The 21,586-nt window shown below is 39.8% G+C and overlaps 1 protein-coding gene across 1 annotated transcript; it reads left to right on the forward strand.

The window, feature by feature from the left end:
* The first annotated feature begins 3,688 nt into the window (after window positions 1-3,688).
* LOC117409577 (gamma-secretase subunit APH-1A) lies at window positions 3,689-20,150 on the forward strand. The gene is made up of 8 exons (XM_058991459.1): window positions 3,689-3,866; window positions 4,180-4,302; window positions 8,560-8,730; window positions 11,199-11,272; window positions 15,145-15,267; window positions 17,029-17,156; window positions 17,621-17,744; window positions 17,956-20,150. The coding sequence occupies exons 2-8, from the start codon at window positions 4,190-4,192 to the stop codon at window positions 17,991-17,993; spliced, it is 771 nt and encodes a 256-aa protein (XP_058847442.1). The 5' UTR covers window positions 3,689-3,866; window positions 4,180-4,189; the 3' UTR covers window positions 17,994-20,150.
* The last annotated feature ends 1,436 nt before the right edge of the window (window positions 20,151-21,586 follow it).

Below are 21,586 nucleotides of genomic sequence, written 5' to 3' on the forward strand. Positions count from 1 at the left end.
GTGCTGTTTTTATTCAACTGTTTACCCTGCAGTTGCCCCCTGATGTGCATATGGAGGGGCTGGTGTACAGTGGTACCCGGTGAAGATCTGGGCCTACTGGGTAATCTACATCAACATCATTCTGTGTCTTCACCAGAATTTGCTGTTCTTCTGCAACCAACTCCCCCAACCACTTCCACAACTGTCTGGACCCTCTCATCATAGGGCTTGTGTCACTACCTTCTATAGGGCAAAGCTCCAGGCCTCAGATCTCCCTTTTTTGATTTTCAGTATGGCTTCCTTTCCTCCTGTGGTATCTGCTCTGAGTCGCATGAGACTTATCCTGGACTCTTCAGGTCTCCTTTCTTCTGCCTGTCTACTTCGCTTTCCAAAGCCAGTTCTAAATGCACAATGAATTACAAGTTATAACGAAGTCCAGATTTATCCTGATAGTAGCTTGCTTTTTTAGCCTCAGGGTCGATAAGGTTACATTAAAGTGTACAATGTTGTGCTTGATAAGATGAGCATTGTGCTGTGAACTAACAATGCGGTCTTAACAGTGTGTTCAATGTATCCCGGGCCGTGTAGGAGGCGTGCTCTATTATGTCCTAAAGGCCATGAATACCATTTAAAATGTTTTATCACCTTAATTTGCATTAGCTTCTTGCACATCTAGTATTGTGTTAAGGAATATCCAGAGGGTAAAAAGTGTCAACTGGTACATTTTCTGGTTCAACTGCTTTGAAAAATAAAAAAATATTCAAGTTACAGACCAACTGCCTGGTATCAACTAGAAATGAAGGATGCAGATTTTCAAAAAGAGGAGGATTAAAACATAAAAGTGCTTTGCAGAGCTACACTTTTCTCCATAGAGGAATAGTAACATAAACTGTGAAATCTCTGCCTCCCGGAGAGTCCTTTTCCCAGATAAAAGAAGCTCAGGAAGGAATGTCCCTGACCAGATAGAAGCTCTAAAAACAGTTTTCCTTCTCGCACAGATACGGAGAGAGCCAGCGCAGTCCCTGCTTCCGCCAGATTAAACACATTTCCTGTGGGACTGACACCACCTGGATTGGAATATCATTAACTCAGCCTGAAAGGCACCGCACCCTGGTTTACAATAATATAACAGCCACGATTATTATTTTCCACAAGGGAAGTGGCTACTTTTTGTATGATTGACTTACCTGCACAAACAGCACCATAATTATATGTATGCTATTGTGTATATTTATACCATGAGTGTGACCATATACAACACTGGCAGTAAACCATGCCATTGAGGAACAGCCCAAGTAGCTTTTTAAAGAGGCTAAATAGAAACGCTTTTTCCTTTGCTCTGTCCCATCATATTGTTGCTATACATGTTTCAAAATAACCTGTTTGTTATAATATTTTTAGTCCCACATCATGGTGATACATCTTTGTCATTTACTCATGTTCTGGTTTTGCCCACACAGTTCCTTGGTGGTTATACACAACAGTGGCTGGGTTTACATGCACATGAAAATCGACTCTACATTCATGACTGTGTGACATTGTCACGTGAATACATCGTGAAACAGCAAAAGAACATCCTTTGGTCAGCAGGACTTTAAGGGCAGGGTCAGTCGCTTTCTCATGATAAAAATAGCTGTAAAAACTCTTATAAACCAGAGTCTCACGAGATTTGAGCAGTCAAGATCCTGTTTAACTAGCGGAATATCACGTTATTCCTCAGCAAAGCCACTGTGGGCATAGTCATTTTGTATGAGCATAGCAAGCTACTGATGGGAGAGTGAAGACATTAAAACCCAAAGCGCAATCAGGACAAACTGGAGAAAATACCCCAACCCATGGATTATACCCAACCCAAGTTAGGAAATGTTTTGATTAGAAAAGTCTTCATTTCCAAAATAGATGTAGAACAAACCTGCATTATACTGCCACCTGATGGTTGAAAATGAAAGAGTACATTCGGCACCAGGCAAGAGAATCTGAGAAGCGTGCATTTCCATTTCCATCTTTGCATAAAAAAGAGTGAAAATGTATTTTATATTAAAAGGGAGTATACAAGAAATTAATTGCCCTTCAATTGTACAGTATTTTAACTTAAATTCAAAACGCATGCTTCTGAACTCCTACAGATGCCATGATAAAGTACAAAATTGTGAACTGTGGCAAATCATATCTGGTAAAACAGCTTCAGTAAACCATTTCCTTCAAGGTCTTGATTTACTGTTTAGTGCCTGTACACGTTTCCATAATGATCAGTTTGTACATTAACTTCTTATTGTATTCGTAAGGTAAAGCTGTTATGGTCCCGAAAACACAATAAAACGATGAGACTACTTTGTTCACTCTGAACTTTGCTCACTCTGAACACTGGAAAAAATATAATTTTTACATGCAAGTAATGATCTTTCAAAAAAGAAAAAAAGTGGTGGTTGACACCTGATTTTTTGTAGCGCCATACAGCATTGGTGGCGAAGGGGGCTACAAAGCAGCGGTAGAACGTGGACAAGCCCCAAGAACCCACGCAGCTGCCGTTGATCAGCTGGGACGGGCCAGCCCTGGGCAGCGCTAATCTTATCTGGCTCTGTGCGGATGCCCTCATCACCCAGGAAGCTGACTTCCTGCTGCGTGAAGCGTCACTTGTCTGCCATTGTAGCACCATGTGCAGGGAGTACAGAGCCTATTCAAAAGATGGCCCATGTACCAGCAGATCATCTAGATACACCAGGATGCGCTGCGGTGGAATCCCGTTCAGTGCCATCCCCATCAGCCGTTCAAACGTAGCAGGTACATTACACAGTCCAAATGACATTACTCTGAACTGCCATAGCCCTCGGCGAGCTCTACCTGCCAATAGCTGAACCAGGATAAGCCAGCAACCAAGTCCAGGGACTCGTCGATATGGGGAAGGGGGTAGGAGTCTTTGAGGGCCAGAACTGCAACTCCCCAACCTTCTTCGGCACCATGACGGGCTGTCTGATGGCACAGTGAGGTCCGCCTCCTGCATCTCACGCAAAACCTTCACTGCTGTTTCTTGCCGGGCCAAGGGAAGTCAATGGGGCCACAGCTTGACTGGGGCTGTGTCCCCAAGTCATTGTCGTGCTGCACCAGGTGAGTCCGGCCCACTCCCTCTGACTTTGTTGTGAAGCTGTGCTGCAGTGAAACAGCTCCCGGGGGACTAGAGAGAACACAGATAAGCTGCAACGTTTCTGTCTGCGCTCGCCGTTAAATTATTATTATTATTATTATTATTATTATTATTATTATTATTATTATTATTATTATTATTATTATATGTAGTGGGAAATGTGGGTGAGTATTTAACATTTTGACTGGATAGTTTTTATATCATCAACCTAAAGTGCTGGATTTTAGCTCTGTTAGTAGGCTACCATAAGGATCAGAACTGCTAAAGCTACGGGTGTGTAGGGACACTTGTACTGTGGCAGAGCAGAGACTGCACACTGAGATTTTTTTTTTTTGTGGATGGTATCCATCTTGGATCAGGCATAGAATAACAGTCTTGAGCCAAGATGGCCGGCTTTGCACAGCAATGCAATGTAAATTGGTTTGGAAATATTTAATTGTTTACATGTTAAATTAGCTTATTCAAATGTGTGCAATGGTTTTAATTGATTAATGGGAAAAGTGTGGCATGTGGGCAGGTGGTGATTGAATTGTTGATTGATCAATGAACACACTGGCGCAGCCACTAAGAGATCAAAGAGCGCCTGGATGTGAGGTAGCAACATATCAAACCCGGAAGGATAAAGAAACAGGTTGAAACACAAAACTACTAAACGCAGCAAACAGCATCTCTGTGTACAGTTACCATAAGAAAGAGGAGAAGGGAGGCAGGCATACCGGAGCGGAGGACAGGGACTGCGAAACAAGTAAACAAAAGCGTGGACTTGCTACTAAAAAATTAATTGTTTGGCTTGTGCAACTTGTGGACTGACAAGGGATCTTACTCATGGAGAACAGTATACAATAACGGAATCTAAAGAATATATTGTACAAGTTCGTCAGGAATAACATTTAAACATAATGTTTATCACAAAATCGTAAAGGAAAACCAAACGTATAAAATACAGTACGGTCTGTAGTATGTTTCCTTTTTAAGCACAGCAGTAGAGCGTGATATTTGTTGTCTTTTTAATTCACTTTTGTCATTTTTTTTGTTTTGTCGTGGCGTTTAAATGTTAGGTAGATAGCAATGACCCTAGCTGTGTTTTTCGGATGTTCATTTATCGCTTTTGGGCCAGCGTTTGCCCTTTTTATTTTCACCATCGCCCGAGATCCACTGCGAGTGATTATCCTTATCGCTGGGTGAGTATACAGTAAACAATCAATAATATTTAATAACGATTTAAAAAAAAATAATTCATTCAAGTCTATATATTGTACTGTAATTATTAATCTTGTTTAAAACTGTTGCCACAGCTGCAGACACGTGTATTTGATTGCTGTAAATATACTGAACATTGTGCAGTAGCAGAAGTTGAATTATTTACATGTGATGTTTGACTTAGCATAGTTAAGCTTTTGAAGAACGACTAGAGACTTCTTACTTGTTGGAAGCTGCAGTAGAATGTACAATAGTATAGATACAACAGGTGCACAAGTTGTACTGACATAGGGATGTATTAGTAGTCTTATTAAATATTGGTAAGAAGCTGGTGGTGCCATACACTTTGGTTTATTTCAGGCTTATGTTACTGTGTTAAATGCTGTTGGTGTAAGCGCAGAGTATGGTTCAGATGTCTAACGACAAAAACACTCTCAACTTCCAAGATAAAACTAAAGGGCTGTTTGGATGAACCTATAATACCCCTGATGCTGCAAAATGCTGTAAAAAAAAAAAATGCAGCTGTGGCTTATCTTGGTGTGAAACAAAGATATGTTTAAGAAGTCAAAACCTAGACCTGGAAACTTTTCTATACCACAGAAGATTGCTGACATTCTCTGCAGGTTTTTACAGCAACTGTGGTTTCAAGATTTTATTTTTTAGTTTTTCATCATCCAACTGCTAGTGCACTGAGCTTCCTCCTTTGTGGTCAGAGAGCCACAACATGATTGTGAATCAGAGTAATTACAGTAAAATGCGAGCAAATTTCAGAAATAAGCAACAGCCAAGCTTGGAATCCTAGTTCAAACCTGCAGCCACTACACCCCACCTTGTATAGTAATGATGTTGGCCATTCTCACCACCCCTAGATGCAAGGTAGGTCAGGAGGACCGTCTGTTTGCAGTTTTTTTTGTTTTTTTTTTTGTAGTTGGCTTTATACCTCAACAGGTTAGACCGCATGGGAGCGTACTTTGTTGGAACTTGGATTGCCTGAGGAAAGAATCAAGTCTGAATCAATTATTGTTTTTGAAACTCTCAACTACCGTGTGTTCAGATTGTTACCTAGAAAGTGGTGATTTTCTTTTTTCATTCATCAAAAGGTCAGAGCAGTGTTCGTTTTACCACCATGACCATGACGCCTGCCCCCCCCCCCCCCCCACAGCCCCCCCCCCCCCCCCCCCTAGGGTAACAAGCTACAAAGGTAGTTCATGGTAAGGAAAGAGGAACCTTCTGCCAGATCACATTCACAGTACATTGCCTATGCAATACATTGTCACAAACTTCCCCTTCCAAAGTGCAAGTACTCTAGTATATTTAACTGCTGTGTGTTTTTATAAGAATTTTACTGTGCCATTGTAGGACTCTACAGCATGTGTCGATCCATAACTACAAAACACTTGTTATTTGGGAATGCTAAAAAGTTTTTACTCTATGACAGTTCCCTGTAGAACTCTTTCCATTTAAAACATATAGAAATAGGTCTACTAGTCAAAACTAATGTGGTGTGTTGGATATTTTCTCACTTTACACTCAAGTTAAATGTCCTTCTCCACCCATGTGTGAATTCAGCAGCTGGTTGGGCTTGTTTTATTAAACCTTAGATCTACCTGTTGTGGCATGTTAGGTTGCAGTTGTTTGTTTTTAGGCAATAAAGGGATCATCAGTATAAAAAAAGGCTTTGTTACAATAACAAACACAATTGGGGCTAACTTGGTGGTCACCCATGTTTAATGTCAACGAAGACATGTTCTAATACATTTACAACAACTGCCAGATTTGTGTTTTGAAATTTAAACTGGTCCCTGTTTTGAGACTTTACATTGCTGATCCTTTTGTAACTTGGCATACATAGGCTTTTTCTTTGTAGGAGGCAGTGTGGCCTAGTAGTTAAAGTCCAGGGCTTGTAACCAGAAGGTCACCGGTTCAAATCCCACCTCTGCCAATGACTGTCTCACTGTGTGACCCTGAGCAAGTCACTTAACCTCCTTGTGCTCCATCTTGCGGATGAGATGTTAAATCAGTGCCCTATTGTAAGTGACTCTGCATATAATGTACAGTTCACAGCCTACCTCTGTAAAGCAGTTTGTGATGGTGGTCCACTATGAAAGGTGATATATAAAAATAGAGATTATTATTAATATTATTATATTGGTGATTTCTGTGTGTCAAATTGGAATTTATAAAATTGTGTTCACCTTAAGAAAGCTCTTGGCCCATATTAAAACTCAATTGAGTAATCCTCCTCCGCCTCTGTTTTGCACTCTAATATTTCATAATAAATGTTTTCCGGTTACTTACCGGTACATCCTCGGTTACAAAATTAGCACTTTGAATTGTGCAAGGTCTCATAAATAATATAATTCCCTTGCTCTGATGCCCATTTGCAGCTAAACCAAAATGTGAACTGGGGGAGGGAAAAATTTGAAATATCAGCCCACTGAAAGTCTGTTGGATATTTTGTTTTGCCCATCACAATTGAAACAGAAGAGTGTGCTACATATAGAAGCATGACAGGACAGCATCACTGGCACGCTGATTCTACCAGGAAGGAAACTCAGACATAAGAAAGCTGCAGGTTTAAATGTGCTAATGCGCTTGTTTAATCAAAAATAACAAGGACCAAACAAACGGGCACAAGGGCCAAACAAACAGTTTAAACAAAAATAATATGTACTTTTAAAATACCGCGCTTTTAGACCGAGGCGCCGGTTTCACTCACAATACATGACTTCATAAAACTCCCTTAAACCCCAACGATCGATTATAAAATATATATTCACCACACACAAAACCCTCACCTTCACCGAAGTCTTGCCATCACTAATTCTCTCTAATCCCTGTGAACAGCTGTTTTATACCCCCGTGTCTGGGTCCTTAATTTTAATCATTTAAACATTTATTCAATTGCTGGCTCCAGCCACATTCCCACATGTATTTGCAGAGATGATTTTAATTCCCTCCCTGCCCCCCCAAGACTCCCCACACCACACGCATCAATGCTGTGGCAGGGCTTTCACCCTGCCGTGCTGCCACACACTTACCCTAATACTACTACACAATTCATTTAAATAATAATACAAATAAACACAGGGGTGGGGTGCACCTTGCCGCAAGAAGTTAGATACTTCATTTAAATTTTAAACTTTGGGGGACAGCAGTGTAGTATAAATGTATCAGCAGAAAATGTGTGTTCATTGTTCACATACAGTACAAAATGTGACTATTTCCAAGAGTGTCGCATGTCTATAAATACAGCCAAAGTGATTTCAGTCTTGTTTCCTGTAAAGTGCCTAGTCGCAGCTGGTTCTCGAGAGCAATTCAAAGACTTTCTTTAATTGAGTAGCTGCCATCAAGAATCAATCTTCAAGTCTGTGTCTCCTGTAGACCCGGTGCAATCAAGTACATTTCAGGTTTGCATGATTCTCCTGGATAGGGAGGATTTCACTGTTGCATTATAAGGAGCTCTAGGGAGTGGTTTGCCATTATGTGAGATGTACACCATTGGAGGCAATGAGGATGCCTTTGTTTAACTGGGCAAGTTTTAAATTACAGTGATGGAAATAAGACTCCCATTGCTTAGTGGTTTGATCCATTCCTGGTTTTACTATGACTTTAATAAGCCATACCTGAGTTTCCCCCTATACACTGTGGCTATCAAGATAGTTGTAAAACCCGGTGGGAAAAACTGCTATGCAGTAGGAGTCTTACTCCCCTCAGACTTGTTTTGGTGTGTATGAGTGTTTCCTTGCCCTGGGGATGGGGATGGGGTTGGGGATGGGAACTAAAGATTCCCAGCCTCCTGATTTTGATTTTTTTTTTTTTTGGTTACCAGTTTTATTCTCGTTTTCTGCCCATTTGAAATGCCCAAATCGAATGTTATTGTTATTTATTTATTTATTTAGCAGACACCTTTATCCAAGGCGAGTTACAGAGACTCACTAGTGAGAATGTTGCCTCACTAACTATGAATTAGGAGGACTGAAGATCATGGGGTGACCACTTTCCCGCTGTCAGTTGCCTCTTTTCACTCAATGACACTAAGTCACATGTTATCAAGCTACTGAACCCTGGAAGACCAGCCTGGGCAGTATCTGACCAGTAGGGGTCACTGAGACATGATGAGGGGAACTGTAATCCAAGAATAATAATACTGGTAACACTTGAGACGAGCTGTTTCAGTGAGTAGTCCTTGTGCATTACATGTGTGTGTTTTATTTTCCCTTATTTCTGTCTTTCAGGGCCTTCTTCTGGCTGCTGTCTCTGCTGCTGTCCTCGCTGGTCTGGTTTATTGCCATGAAAGCCAGCAATGATAAAGATCAGCAGTTACAGAGGGGCCTCCTTATATTCGGGGTGATGTTTTCTGTCCTACTACAAGAAGTGTTTCGCTTTGCTTACTACAAACTATTGAGGTGGGTGCCATAGGTTGCTTCAAAAGCTTACAGTTTCTTTTGACCGTAGGTAAAATGGATTATGCTTTTGGAACGGCCCACCCCAACTACTGAGTGGCAGCTCATTCCTACATTTCGTGTGCGAGATTTAAAATGGGATTACAATTACTAGAAGCTGAGGATTGTTCTTGCTCGTGAGATTTAAAGCTCTAGGGAGTATGTACACGCTTGTGGAATTTAAAACTGAATTAAATTGTCAATTTAAAAAAAAAAAAAAAAGCCTAAACACACAGAAACCTCAGAAGAATATGGCTGTGACCATGAGGATTTTATTGTGGAAGACCGCAAAGGAAAGAATATACAATTAAAGTGTACTATTGAATTAATACATATTGTGACAGAAAAAATGAAAGTAACCGAAAACAATTTTTATACAGTATATAAAAAGCAAAAGCCCTGGGGGGGGGGGGGGGGGGGGGGAACAAAAAAAAACAAAATTACATTAAACTCAAATAGCTAAAAATAAGCACAGAAAAATTAAATGAATAAACAAAAAACAGAAGCCCTAATTATAATGTATTAAAGCCCCTTGCAGTTAGACTATATCATGCAACAAAAATATGTGTTTTGCTTTTCGTCAATGGCCTAACATTTCAAATGTGTTTCTTGGCTGCCCTTTGCTCCCTATTCTCCTGTCAAATACACACATTTACTGCAAGTCATAATTTACAAGGGTGTTTATTGGTGTCTCTGGCAATGTGGTAATTAGTAGCAGGTGTATAGCAGGTGCAGTGCTGATGCAGTAATCCCAAGAACAAACAGACAACAAAGTACGGGTGAAATGGTTGGTTCAATGATTGTTAATCCAATGGTCTGATGACCAGCCAGCAAATAATGATGTGTATTACACAGTAGTAAAAAGGATTGCAGTCCCATAAACAATAAGCACAGTACTAACACTAACACACACACACACACACACACACACACACACACACACACACACACACACACACGATTACAAGTCCAAAGTGAGTGCTCTCAGTGCTTGGGGTGAAGTACAATATAATATGTGCTACAGTTGTGAAACAAGCGGTGATAACAATGTTAATTGTGACTGTAGTGCAGTGTTGATCCGGTTTTGTGCTGTTCCTTGGTGACGGCTCCGGATTCGTGTTTAGCCGTCTAGTGCTATATAACAAAACACAGACGGTTACTAAACAGACAAAACAAAACACTCACAGACTTTCTTTTTTAGTTTGGGAAATCTCCCGGTCCTTCCAGTTCCTCGTATCTCTTAAACCCAAGCGAAGGAAAAGATTTACAGTTCTCCGGCCCCTATATACCATTCCGCATGACCCCTTGGTAAACGATTACAGCTGACTCTATTGCCTGCAGCTCTACCTTCCGGGTCAATACGTTCCTGCAACTGAGTCTTGTCTTCTTCCAGGCTGACCGACTTCCCGACCCAGTAAATGAACTGTCAAGCCTTTCCCCTTTCGCTACGTAGCGCCCTCACAGGTCGGGAGGGGGATTTACAACCAAAACTCATTATATTTCTGAAAGTGTCATGCACTTTTCTGTTGTGCCTCTTGAACGCATTCAGAATGGTTCTGTGGTGTCCCATTCTCTTTATGGCTGGGTTATATAGCATTGCAACATAATGTATTTGAACTGGATTTAGTCATTAATCCAGTATTTTTATAATGAAGCTCCAAATATAACATTTGTGGATTCCTTTTTAACTGTTACCCAAAAATAAATTCTCAATTGCCTGCAGACCCCTGTTTAAAATGTCCCTGAAATGCTCCAGCATGATTTAATGATAATGGCTGAAGCATGTACAGTAGGTTTATTATGCATAACCTGTTCAAAGGTTTAAGATCAGATATTTGCTGAAGAATCAGATGAGAAGGACTTAGAAAGTGGATCTCTGGCTGTGTCATCTTGACTAGTTTGAGCGAGTGTGTTTTAAACTTTATGCAGCGGATGACATGTTCACAACATTTACTGGAATTATTTCTTGTATGTCATTTATAATGTGACGTAAGTTAAAATGGGCTTCAAGTATTGTGTATTCCCTTACGCAAAAATGGACACCACTGCACACAAAATGAAATGCCACTATCAATTACCTTTTCCTGGAAAACCTTCGTATGGGCATTCCATGAGATCAGTTAGCAAAACAATGATGTAATCTGGTGCTGCGCAATTAGCAGTCATTTAAGTTACTGATTTAATTTGGTATTGAATCCTGGGGCTTACCCCATTCTAACAGAACCTTTTCATTTGGCGACAAAGCATTCTGTGGAACTGGGCACGTTGGCCAGACATCCCTTAAGCAAACTGTTAATTTATTCCACTGTAGATGTGTGGAACTTAATTAGCGAAAGCCTCTAAATATACTTTAGGAATAAATGTAATCAAATAAACAATAACCCAAGATCATACTCTCATTTATTTGTTTATCTATCTTTCTTCATCAACAGGAAGGCCAGTGAAGGTCTGGCAGCATTGAGTGAGGATGAGCGATCGCCTATTTCAGTCCAGCAAATGGCATATGGTAAGAAAACAACATATACAAATAGATCCTGCGTATACAGTGTATTTTTTATTTGAGCTTAGTTTGCTGTAGCTCAGATGCAAGTCTCAACAGTCTCATTTGTGCCTTTTCAACACAGCAGACGCCAGGGTTCAGACAGTGTTCTGCACAAAGCTTGATTTAAACTATGGACTCCTCACTCGCTGGCATCACCTCCATCTGGCAGGCTCTGTCTCAATCTTGTTATAGGCTTCTGTTAAGCTTCTTCCCGTTCTTGACACTCTGCCCACTTAATGTAAAGTGTCATTGTAGGCATGATGGAAAACTCTCCAGACCTTAAAGCCATGCATGGTTTTATTCTCCATCTAGTAAAAGATTGGACGCACATTATTATTTTTTTTTCCCCCAATAGCAGGTTATTTTTAGCTTCATCAAACCTTGTGATTTTGCTGACGGATTGACTATTAATCTGGCAAGAAATAGTCAAGATTTTCTTTTTCCAGGAAATGCTTACAGTAACTGAGTTCTGTGTTTTACATGACTTTGGAAGGGATCATTGATTTGAGTCACTGGGTTAAAGACTGTTGGTTTAATAATATTTAATACAACTTTTAGTTGGTGACTGTCTGGCATAAATGTTTGGTCTGAAATCTTGTACTACTCAGTCCTCGGAGTGGTAGCTCACCTTGCCTTGCCTTGCTAAACCATACTGCTCTGGCTCGGAGGCCTGTGAGGAAGTGATGCCACGGCCCTGCATCGGGGACTGGGAGTGTCCCGGAATAAAGCACTGAAGTCAAGTTTCTTTTGTGTGGACTCAGCGGAAGTCATCTTGTCTTATCAAGATATTTAAAGCTGAAGTACTGCTGTCTCGGCAGTTTTATTCAATTTGCTCCTGATTTTTTTTTTTTTTTTTTGGTTATACAGACTGTGACAGGGTAGCGTCACGGCCCGGGATTTTATCGGGAGGGATAGAGACTCTGAGACAGAAAACCTGCAGTAAAGTGCTAATGGACACGTTTTAATAACAAATAAACAAAACACTAAATGGAGCAAAACAAAAGGTCTATACAAAACCCTGCAAAACACTTTAAATACCACACCGCCCACAAAACGCGTACCTCCGCCTCTCACCAACATTAACGATAATCCTTTCTAATTAATACCTGTGATCACCCTTTAAATACATCTGTGGCTGGAGCCTAATTAATCATTTAATTATTTATTCAATTGATGTTCTTTGTGTTTTTGCAGGGAGGATTTGAACCCCCTCCCTGCCACCCAATATTCCCCACGTCAACACATCCACACGTGCACCGGCAGGGCTTTCGCACTGCCACGCTCGCTGAAGTCCTTAGAATAATTTATATTGCACTCCCTACAAATGTGGAAAATATTTTGGCAACACCTGCTTCCAGTAAATTCCGAGACGTTGGGTTTACAGAAACATTTTGTTTTGCTATTCAAAGATTTATGTAAATTCAGAACTTGGTTTTGAATTAAATTCCAATGCCATATAACCATTAAATATTCAATATCATAAGTGTTATTTTCATCATTAAAAGTTTTGTTGAAACTTTTTTTTTTTATGGGTATATATTTATATAATCTAGACTGAGTAGTGGGAAATCTTGTGCATAAAATATATACAATTTTATAGAAAAACTTTTTTGGAAATCATATAAAATGGATACATTTTAACAACTTGAGTAATGTGGATTGATGTGGTTCTGACAGGGGCATTTAGTGTAGCTCCTTTTGCCTGCACTGTGAGTCTGACCTGTTTTAGAATGGAATTGAGCACCTGTGCTGTCCAGTCAGAGTTCTAAAAGGAGTTCTAAAAAGAGATTTCCTTAAATGAAGGTTCACTGCTGGCATCCAGTCAGTACTGCAGTTTCCATTCATTCCTTGGTGTCCAAACTTCTGCCGGCAGAAAGAAAGATTATAAACAGATCACTCCTAAATCGTTTAATTAGTTGTTAACTGCCAGATGAAACGGGGAGACAGCCAGGGAGGACAGATGGTTTTCTCAGGAAGGTGCAAAAAGGGAGCCTAAATAGCACATCATGTCTTTTCAATATCCAGTGTTTAGTAACCAGTTTACTGTCAGCATTAGTTAGGAATAGCTAACCAACAGCAGTGGTAGAAGATAAAGGAAAACTACCAGGTACATTCTGCCCGGCCAGACTACAGGGGTCGCTGGTGCGCGGTGAGACGAGGACACCCTGACCGACCTAACCCTCCCTCCCCCCGGGCGAAGCTCGGCCAATTGTGCGCCGCCCCTTGGGAGCTCCCGTCCTCGATCGGCAAAGGAATAGCCTGGATTCGAACTCGCGACTTGCAGGCTATAGAGCGCATCCTACACTCACGTGGAGCGCCTTTACTGGATGCGCCACTCGGGAGCCCCCATATGTGTTCTTTTTTTACAAAGTCTTTGTTGTATTTATCATAAAGTAATTTTTGTTTGGCGGCACACAATTTGATTTTCCATTTTGTTCAGGGTACTGCAAGAACCCACGTGTCTTCCCAGTCGTTCTTCATTGGTCAATGTTATTTTTAACGCACGTCAAATCAGATCAAATCAGACTTGTTTCGATTCCAAAATTGACTCATCACCGTTGTACGACAGTTACGATGTGCAAGGTGCAATAGGGAATGCACATGATGTTTTTTTCTGTTTAGACGCACGTTAAATTCGGATGCTTTATCGGATCCAGTGTGCAATGGCCTTAAATGTTGACAGGTACTGGTTCTTTAATTAGCCTAAAGACAGATGGTGCTGAATAGCAAGGGACCCTTATAAGGAAGAAAAACTCTACAATGCTTTTGAAGGCAAACCATATCATATTTTAATATTTTACCCAAGAAAATCTGTTATACCTCTAATCAAATTGCTGGGTGGTAAATGTAGTGTTTTTAAAAAATAACTTCTTTTTAGAATCTAAAAAATATGTTAATAAGATTTCGACTGCAAACTTGGATATCAGCTGCAAATCTGAATAACTATTGTAATATTAGTGTCTTCTTTATTAACCTTCTGATACTCTTAAGTTGATGTCTTTCTATTGACTTTTCTGATGATACGACAATCCTATCCCCAGTTATCGCAATCCTACAGCCACAGACTGGGAAAGCATACATTTACAGGTCTCTTGTTTCTATGCGATATGTGCCTTTGGTGGACTTCAATTTGCTGTGAAAGCCTGCTACTATTCACATCTTATGGATCCAGATACTTGTGAGGAGCTGCTGAGGCTTGTAGGACCACGAATAACTTGAAATGAAACTACAGTGTGTCAGCGTACATATCAACAAAACAATGGATTGTAACAGGTTTCCTGTCGTCTTCTGTAGAAGTCACTGTCTTGCATAGTCGAATGATTGATGGCATGCTCAAGAGTTTCTCCTGATGCACTAAGGCATAATGTTTCTCAAAGTAGAACCGTGGTCTACTCCGGGAAATGTGTTTCCTTGTTTCCTTGTTTCTGGAAACACAGAAACATCTCCTCGTGTATGCTGGGCTACAGTGGATACAAACTTTTATTTCCAGACCGAGTGCTTAGGCCTGTCAGAGATGCATAGACTGAAATATCAATCACAAAGAAGCTTGTGGGCGATAATGCATTTGAGTATTTTGTGTAAGGAATTGTCAATTTACCATTACTGCACTGCTTTTTTTAATGTTCAGTATTTTCCAAAGCAGTAAGTAGGATGTATTGCCGTGGTAACTGTAGTAGTGTTATGCAAATGCAATATTCTGTGGAATAAAGACAGCTGGGGACTAGAATGAAGTGTCCTTTTCCAGTCTATACAGTAAACAATTACTACTTGGCATTATTTAGTTAAATAAATAATTTAAATGAAATCCGCCTAATGTCATTAACTTTTTTTTTCAGTGGCTGGACTGGGGTTTGGTATCATGAGCGGAGCTTTTTCAATGATTAACATCCTCGCTGACTCGCTGGGCCCAGGAATAGTAGGGATCCATGGGGAATCTCAGTACTACTTCCTCACCTCAGGTACTAGATGGAACCTTGCTATGCTTTTCTCGGTACAGCTGTTTTTGAAGGATGTTCTGCTATGGTGGCTCAGCAAAAGAAAATAATAAAATAGTAGTGCTGCACAAACTGGTCGACTATTCAGATTGAGTTTTCCAAGTGCTGACGATCAGGTGAGGGTCATTGCTGTAGATTGGGCTGATTTACTGTTCAGATGAAACGAGTAAAGAAACAGCTGCTTTAATTATGTGCTAATTGCTGCTTTTCATGGACTGTCAAGAACAGCAATCATCACAAATCTAAGCAGCTGTTTCTTCACTTGTTTAATTTTGAACAGTAAATCAACCCAATCTACAGCAATGACCCTCACCTTGATTTGACTAATCGAATAATCGGTTTGTGGAGCTGTGCTTAGCAGGGTAGGGCGAGGTTTATATAAACAGCTGAGAAGTGAATCCTAAAGTGGTTTCTGCTGAGTTGAGGGGATGATGGAGACACAGGCAACGCTAAACATTTTGCTAGTGTGCTTGAATTGAAAAGGCAATGCAGTCTTGATGTTTTATGTGTTCTATGTTTAAACCAAAATAAGTTGGACAGTTTTATAAAGAACGGGAGCAGTTTAAATTAAATGGGGCCACTTTTTTTAGGTAATTGGGTATGGAGCATGAGAGACCCAGATATCTCAAAGTGAGTGCGAACTGTCTCCTTGAGCAAGAGAAACTAAAATAAAGTGGAGCAGCAGTTATATTGCTAAACAGAAAATATGATTTCTAAAATTAAAAAACCTCACTATATAACCTTCCCTTAAATGTATCCCACTAACAGTGTATGTCAGTCTTATACTGTACATTTTAGACCTGTTAGTTTTAATTTGTCATTTTAGTAGAATAAGGTAGGAATCCACTGAAGCAGATGAGTTCAGTAGATTTGTGTGTGGGGTCAAGAGTGCCGTTGGTGTTTGTTGGCACAAAGGGGGAGGGCTGAACAGTTGTCTTTACTAGAGAAGGTCAAGTTATTCCAGCCCAGACAACGGGACTGAGGCTAGAGCTAAAAGTAATGTGATACTGAAGGGCGTGCAAACCTCCTGTGGGGCAAAAAATGCACATGCTGTTGTTGTCACACACCATAAGCCCAGAATACCGCTGTGGAATCACTTTCTATCAATAATTCACCAGCGCCATCTGCTGGTGAGATGAACAAGTTCATAGACAGTAGACTTGTGCAAAGTACAATTTTTTCAAGGGCATTAATCATGAAAATATAGCATTTAATAGTTTTGAAAGTACCTTAGAAAAGTGTTGAAATTGGAGTGATCCAACTTGGTAAGGACCTTCTTTGTGGCACTTTATTGATAATATAAAAATTTGGGGGTATATGGAGGTGCCCTGGTCAGGAAATTGTTTAGCTCAAGTTATGAGTGTGTGAGTCTGGAGATCTATTGAGGCATCTGTCTGATAGGTGGATGTAGGTGATTTTTATGATTTTACTTTTTTATTGCAGATAATTGTATGCCACTGATAACAGTAAAAGTATATCATCATATTCACTTCGGGTCTGGGAATAACGTGTGAAGTAATGATAATGCACACCAAACTGTGCATTAATAAGGCTGTAATTCTATCACACGTTTCTGATTACACGAATCACGAGAGCTGATTTAAAAAAGTGTCCAACGGTAACCCTGATAATGTCTTGTGTCCTGGATGTCAGTCCACAGTAGAGAGAATTAAGTAAAGAGATGTTGCCCTCTTTGCTGTACGTCTGCTCTCTTCTTTGCTGCAGCCTTCATGACAATGGCAGTGACCTTGCTGCACACGTTCTGGGGAGTGGTGTTCTTCGACGGCTGTGAGAACAGGAGATGGTGGGTGATTGCAGTTGTCGTCGCACTCCACCTGCTGGTGTCTGGACTGGTGAGCAACTCTTTTCCTATACATTTTCACAGCTCTGTGTCTGGTTTTATATATGATCTGTACAAGTGTAAAATACTCGGTGACAGGATGCATGTGCATGAACCTCCATGTACTGGGACATGTAGAACTGAATTGGGGAATTTCAGTTTACCCCAAAAACTTGTATGCAGTGGTTGCTGACCAGACTGGTACAGCATTCAGTAATATGTTAGAATAACTAAACATTACTCCTGCATGAACAGCAATCTCACAAGGGGTCATGTTGCATGTTTATGAACCTAAACACCTGCACAATTACACAAGGGTCTGCCTTAATCAGTGAGTGAGGGGGGAAAAAGGACGTACAAGAAACCCGGTTTGTTAGTCACTGTCGTTGGGAAGCTGCTGTAGATGCTGTGCACCTATAAGTAAAAGCATATCGCTTGTGATTTTCCTTGTTCTGTATTCTGTTTATTCATTTGCAGACGTTTCTCAATCCAATATATGAGGGCAGCTTACCCCCAGCCTATGTAATACTAGTATCGATGGCTGTCTGGTCTTTCTTCTCATGCGGTGGGTCGCTGCGGAACATTCAGCAGTTGTTGACGTGTAAGTCCTTCTGTTCTTGTTTTGATTAAAAAAATTAATAAACAAAATTAATGAAATTGAACTTAGAATGCAAACATTCATGCGGGTTAAATCATGCTACCAGTATGTTATCAGTACGGAAAGCGAATGAACAAGACTTAATACTAATGGCTTTTTATTTATTTATTTATTTTATTTATTTATAAACACATCCTCATTCTGTTTATTGCAGGTAGGAAGAATGATGCAGGTTCCGAGGTTGCATCGTAACTCTGGAATCGGTTTCCGCATCCCTGGGGGCAGAAGTTCTTGCCAGGACTTTCAGCCGTTCTGCAAAATTCTGAATGAAAGCAGTATTAGAAGGGCAGCATTCCAGTTCAAGCAATACACCTTTACTCCTCACAGACTTGTGTAGGACCCACTGCTCAAGAGAATCAGCAGTACCGTCATATTTGCACATGGACTATGGTTGCGTTTTATGTCTTCTCTTAAGCTGGATTCTGCATCCATATGTGTGTGTGTGCATGGGAAGGAGTGAGCTTGGGGACAGAAGGGTCAGTTTGACTAAGAAATGTATTTTATTTTAATAATGTGCACCTCCTGTGCAAAGGCACTTCAGCAAAGAATGCCATTTTTCCTTAATGGACAAACACATCTTGGTATCCCAGTAGGTCCCTTCACATCATGTTGTACATGTGGTTCTTTAAATGGACACTGTAGGCTTTTGTTATGTGACCACTTCATTTAGTTTGGCTACCAATCACGTTTTTGTTACATTTACTGAGAGTATATTTACTGCAAAGCATTGAATCAACTAATAGAAATGGCTAATTGTAGTCTATGGTCTAGCCAGAGGGTGGCAGTGTTGGGCAGTATATATAAAAAAAAAGTGGTCATGCTTTATTTTAAGGGCTGTTTTTTTTTTTTGTTTGTTTAACTATTAACAGCTAATAAACATGTTCATGTACATTATTTTCTGTTAACAGTCAGTTAATAATATATAAGCCAGCTAAAACTGCAAACACCAGAGCGGATGATCAATACCCAGTTAATCATATGCTTCAGATCGGTTCAAATTGTTACTGTAGTAATGTTTAGCAAATTAAATCAGGTTTTTATTAACCCTAAGCTAAAAATTAACAATGTTTATTAATAGTTAATAAACTAAAAAAAGGCCCTTTAAAATAAACCCTGACCAAAAAAATTAACATGCTGTTACACATCTGAAGGAAATACTGGGCTCGGGCCAGTGTTGTTAAGAACCGGGTCTGTAAATGTTTGAGATCATGTTTCAGAATGTGAATACAGATTCTGACAGAACAGCAGGATTTGTCCATCCAAATTTCTGTGTCTTTTCATGTCTTGTGTCATTTTGACAAAAAATGCATGAAATTGTCACAAATATCTGATCAAACAGATTTTCAAACTACATGGTCAACACAATCAAGGCTTCAGCAAAATATGGACGCATTTCTACCATTTTTCTAGGGAATTAAAAACATTTCAACAACTATACAGAATTTTTGTTAGGGGTGTATTGATGAATTGTGATATTTTTCCTCCCTAACCCACGGGAGCGCCAGAGCCAATGCACGCTCCTTTCGGAGTCCCCAGTGACGAATGCCGATTTCCCTTTGGAGTCCCCAGTGACGAACGCCGAATTCCCTTTGGAGTCCCCAGTGAAGAACGCCGACTTCCCTTGGGAGTCCCCAGTGAAGAACGCCGAATTCACCCTCCGCTCATGCAGCAATTACCAGATGAGCCACTCGAAGACCCCCAACAACTTTATGCTTTGTGCATATTTAGAAATCCTTTATTCTTACTCGTACAAGGAGAGAGGGATACGCGTAAAGCCTCGACAACACATAGGTCAGGTTTTATCATAATGAACAAGTACAATTGGTTTGGCAGGTGCTGTGTGTGCAGAGACAGAGCTACCTTTGTATGAGGTGGTAATGGAACGTCAAGTCTGACGCATGCAAGAGCAGTGTTTGCTCATATGGGGGGGGGGGGGGTTGCTGGCCTGGTACAGCAATCTCTTTCATCCTTGGTGTTAAAAATAAATAAATTATATATATAATTTTTGTACCAAATACTAGTTTTAATTTGAAAGGAGGAGTACGTTAAGTGGTGACGGGTCTATTTATGCAATCTGTCACATTACCTTATTTTTTAAATGTTTTACGCTGGTGCGGATAACTTAAAACAGTAGGAGCAATAGTAAAATACACTAATCGTTGGTCACAATAATTCAATAACTAACTGACTCTTCTGAACCCTTTGTGTGTGTGTTTGTGAGAGAGAGAGAGATTTTGTATTTAGTACAACATAATATAAAAAGTATGTGCCAAAAGAATGGGTTTAATGTCTATTTCTGAAAAGCAAATATTCTGTTTTTTTTTTTAAGATTAAAAAAAAAAAAAAACTTCTGCTCGTCTATTTTACTTGTTTTTAGTTTTAATTTTTTGTTCTGGGAAATCAAAGATCTTTTTGCAAGTGGTCTGTTCACTAACCACCAACATTAACTTGACTGCAGTTTCACAGGAAATTTTTTCTCAGTGCTTCAACTGTGCAGGTGGCAGGGAGCTTGCATTTGAATTACAAACCAACCAGAACACTGTGTAGTTCCTCCAAAGGTTACTATTAGTACAAGTTGCATCTGGAGGCTGACAGCACAAAAGGTTTTCTGCAGCATTTTTTTATGAAAATACAGGCTCCACGCATATTTACAAGTGTTAAAGATGTTTTACAATTCAAATGTAGGCTTTTAAAAATGATAGCATTAATGTTTCGAGGTTATTATGCTAGATATTTGTAGAACTCTGACACAATGGTATGTTGCCGATCTTGTAAGAAAGCAATAAATAACTCCAAAGGATTTGCTAAAAAAAAACAACTAAATTAATTCAGAACCCAACAAAATGTAATTTATTTAAAATGATGTCTTCAATGCAAAAGTGATCCCTTTGATTCAATTATTATTATTATTATTTTTCCTGCCTTGTTTCCTTAGAATCATGTCATTTCTGAAGTGAATTGTGGGATTATACAGTAGTCCCGGGGAAGAAGTAATCTTTGATTTCAAGTAGATATAAATACATTTACCAGTGTGCACAGCGGTAGCCCTTAAATTGGGTCTGAGGAAAGTTATTGTGTATGTAACAAATCAGTTTGCATTTGCTAGTTTGGTATATTTCCATTGCCAATTTACAGCCTTGGTACAGCAGTTCTAATGTCTGCACTCCAGGTGAAGGGAGAAATGTGCTTTTAAATCACTTGTCATGGAAGTTAATTGCTATGGACTGGTGCTCAGTTGTAAAGGCGAGGGAACAGCAGCTTTTCTTGCTGTCAAATTAACATGTTAATTAATGGGCTTGTTTGGTTTAATTTAATACCTGCTGATCAAAAACTTAAAGGGAATTACTCTGGAACATCCCTTGGCACATCCTGACTTTTTACTATATAGCTACACTGTTCAGATACTCTGAAAACTAATATTATTTGGTCTACTGAAAATGTATTTTTCAAGGTAACCTTGTTTGCAATACATAAAAGGTAACTGCCAAATAGCAGTTGTAAAATATGTCATACCCTTATCAGTTAGGACATCTACAATCTTATCAATGTTGTTTTTTTTAATGAAATGTATTATTTGTTTTTGCTCTACTACTCTTCACATAGCATGTCATGGCATCACCACCTCTGGAATGGAATGTTATCAGGAGGCTGGGGCACTGATATCAACTGTCAGCTATGTCATGTATTCACAGTAAATACTCATCTAATTATTTTTATACCTAATTGTGTTGAAATAATGTTCTATTTCTCCCACACTACTCTCTTTGCACAAGATTTCACCAAAC

This window comes from Acipenser ruthenus, chromosome 2 (assembly GCF_902713425.1).
Source record: "Acipenser ruthenus chromosome 2, fAciRut3.2 maternal haplotype, whole genome shotgun sequence".
Classification (NCBI taxonomy): Eukaryota; Metazoa; Chordata; class Actinopteri; order Acipenseriformes; family Acipenseridae; genus Acipenser; species Acipenser ruthenus.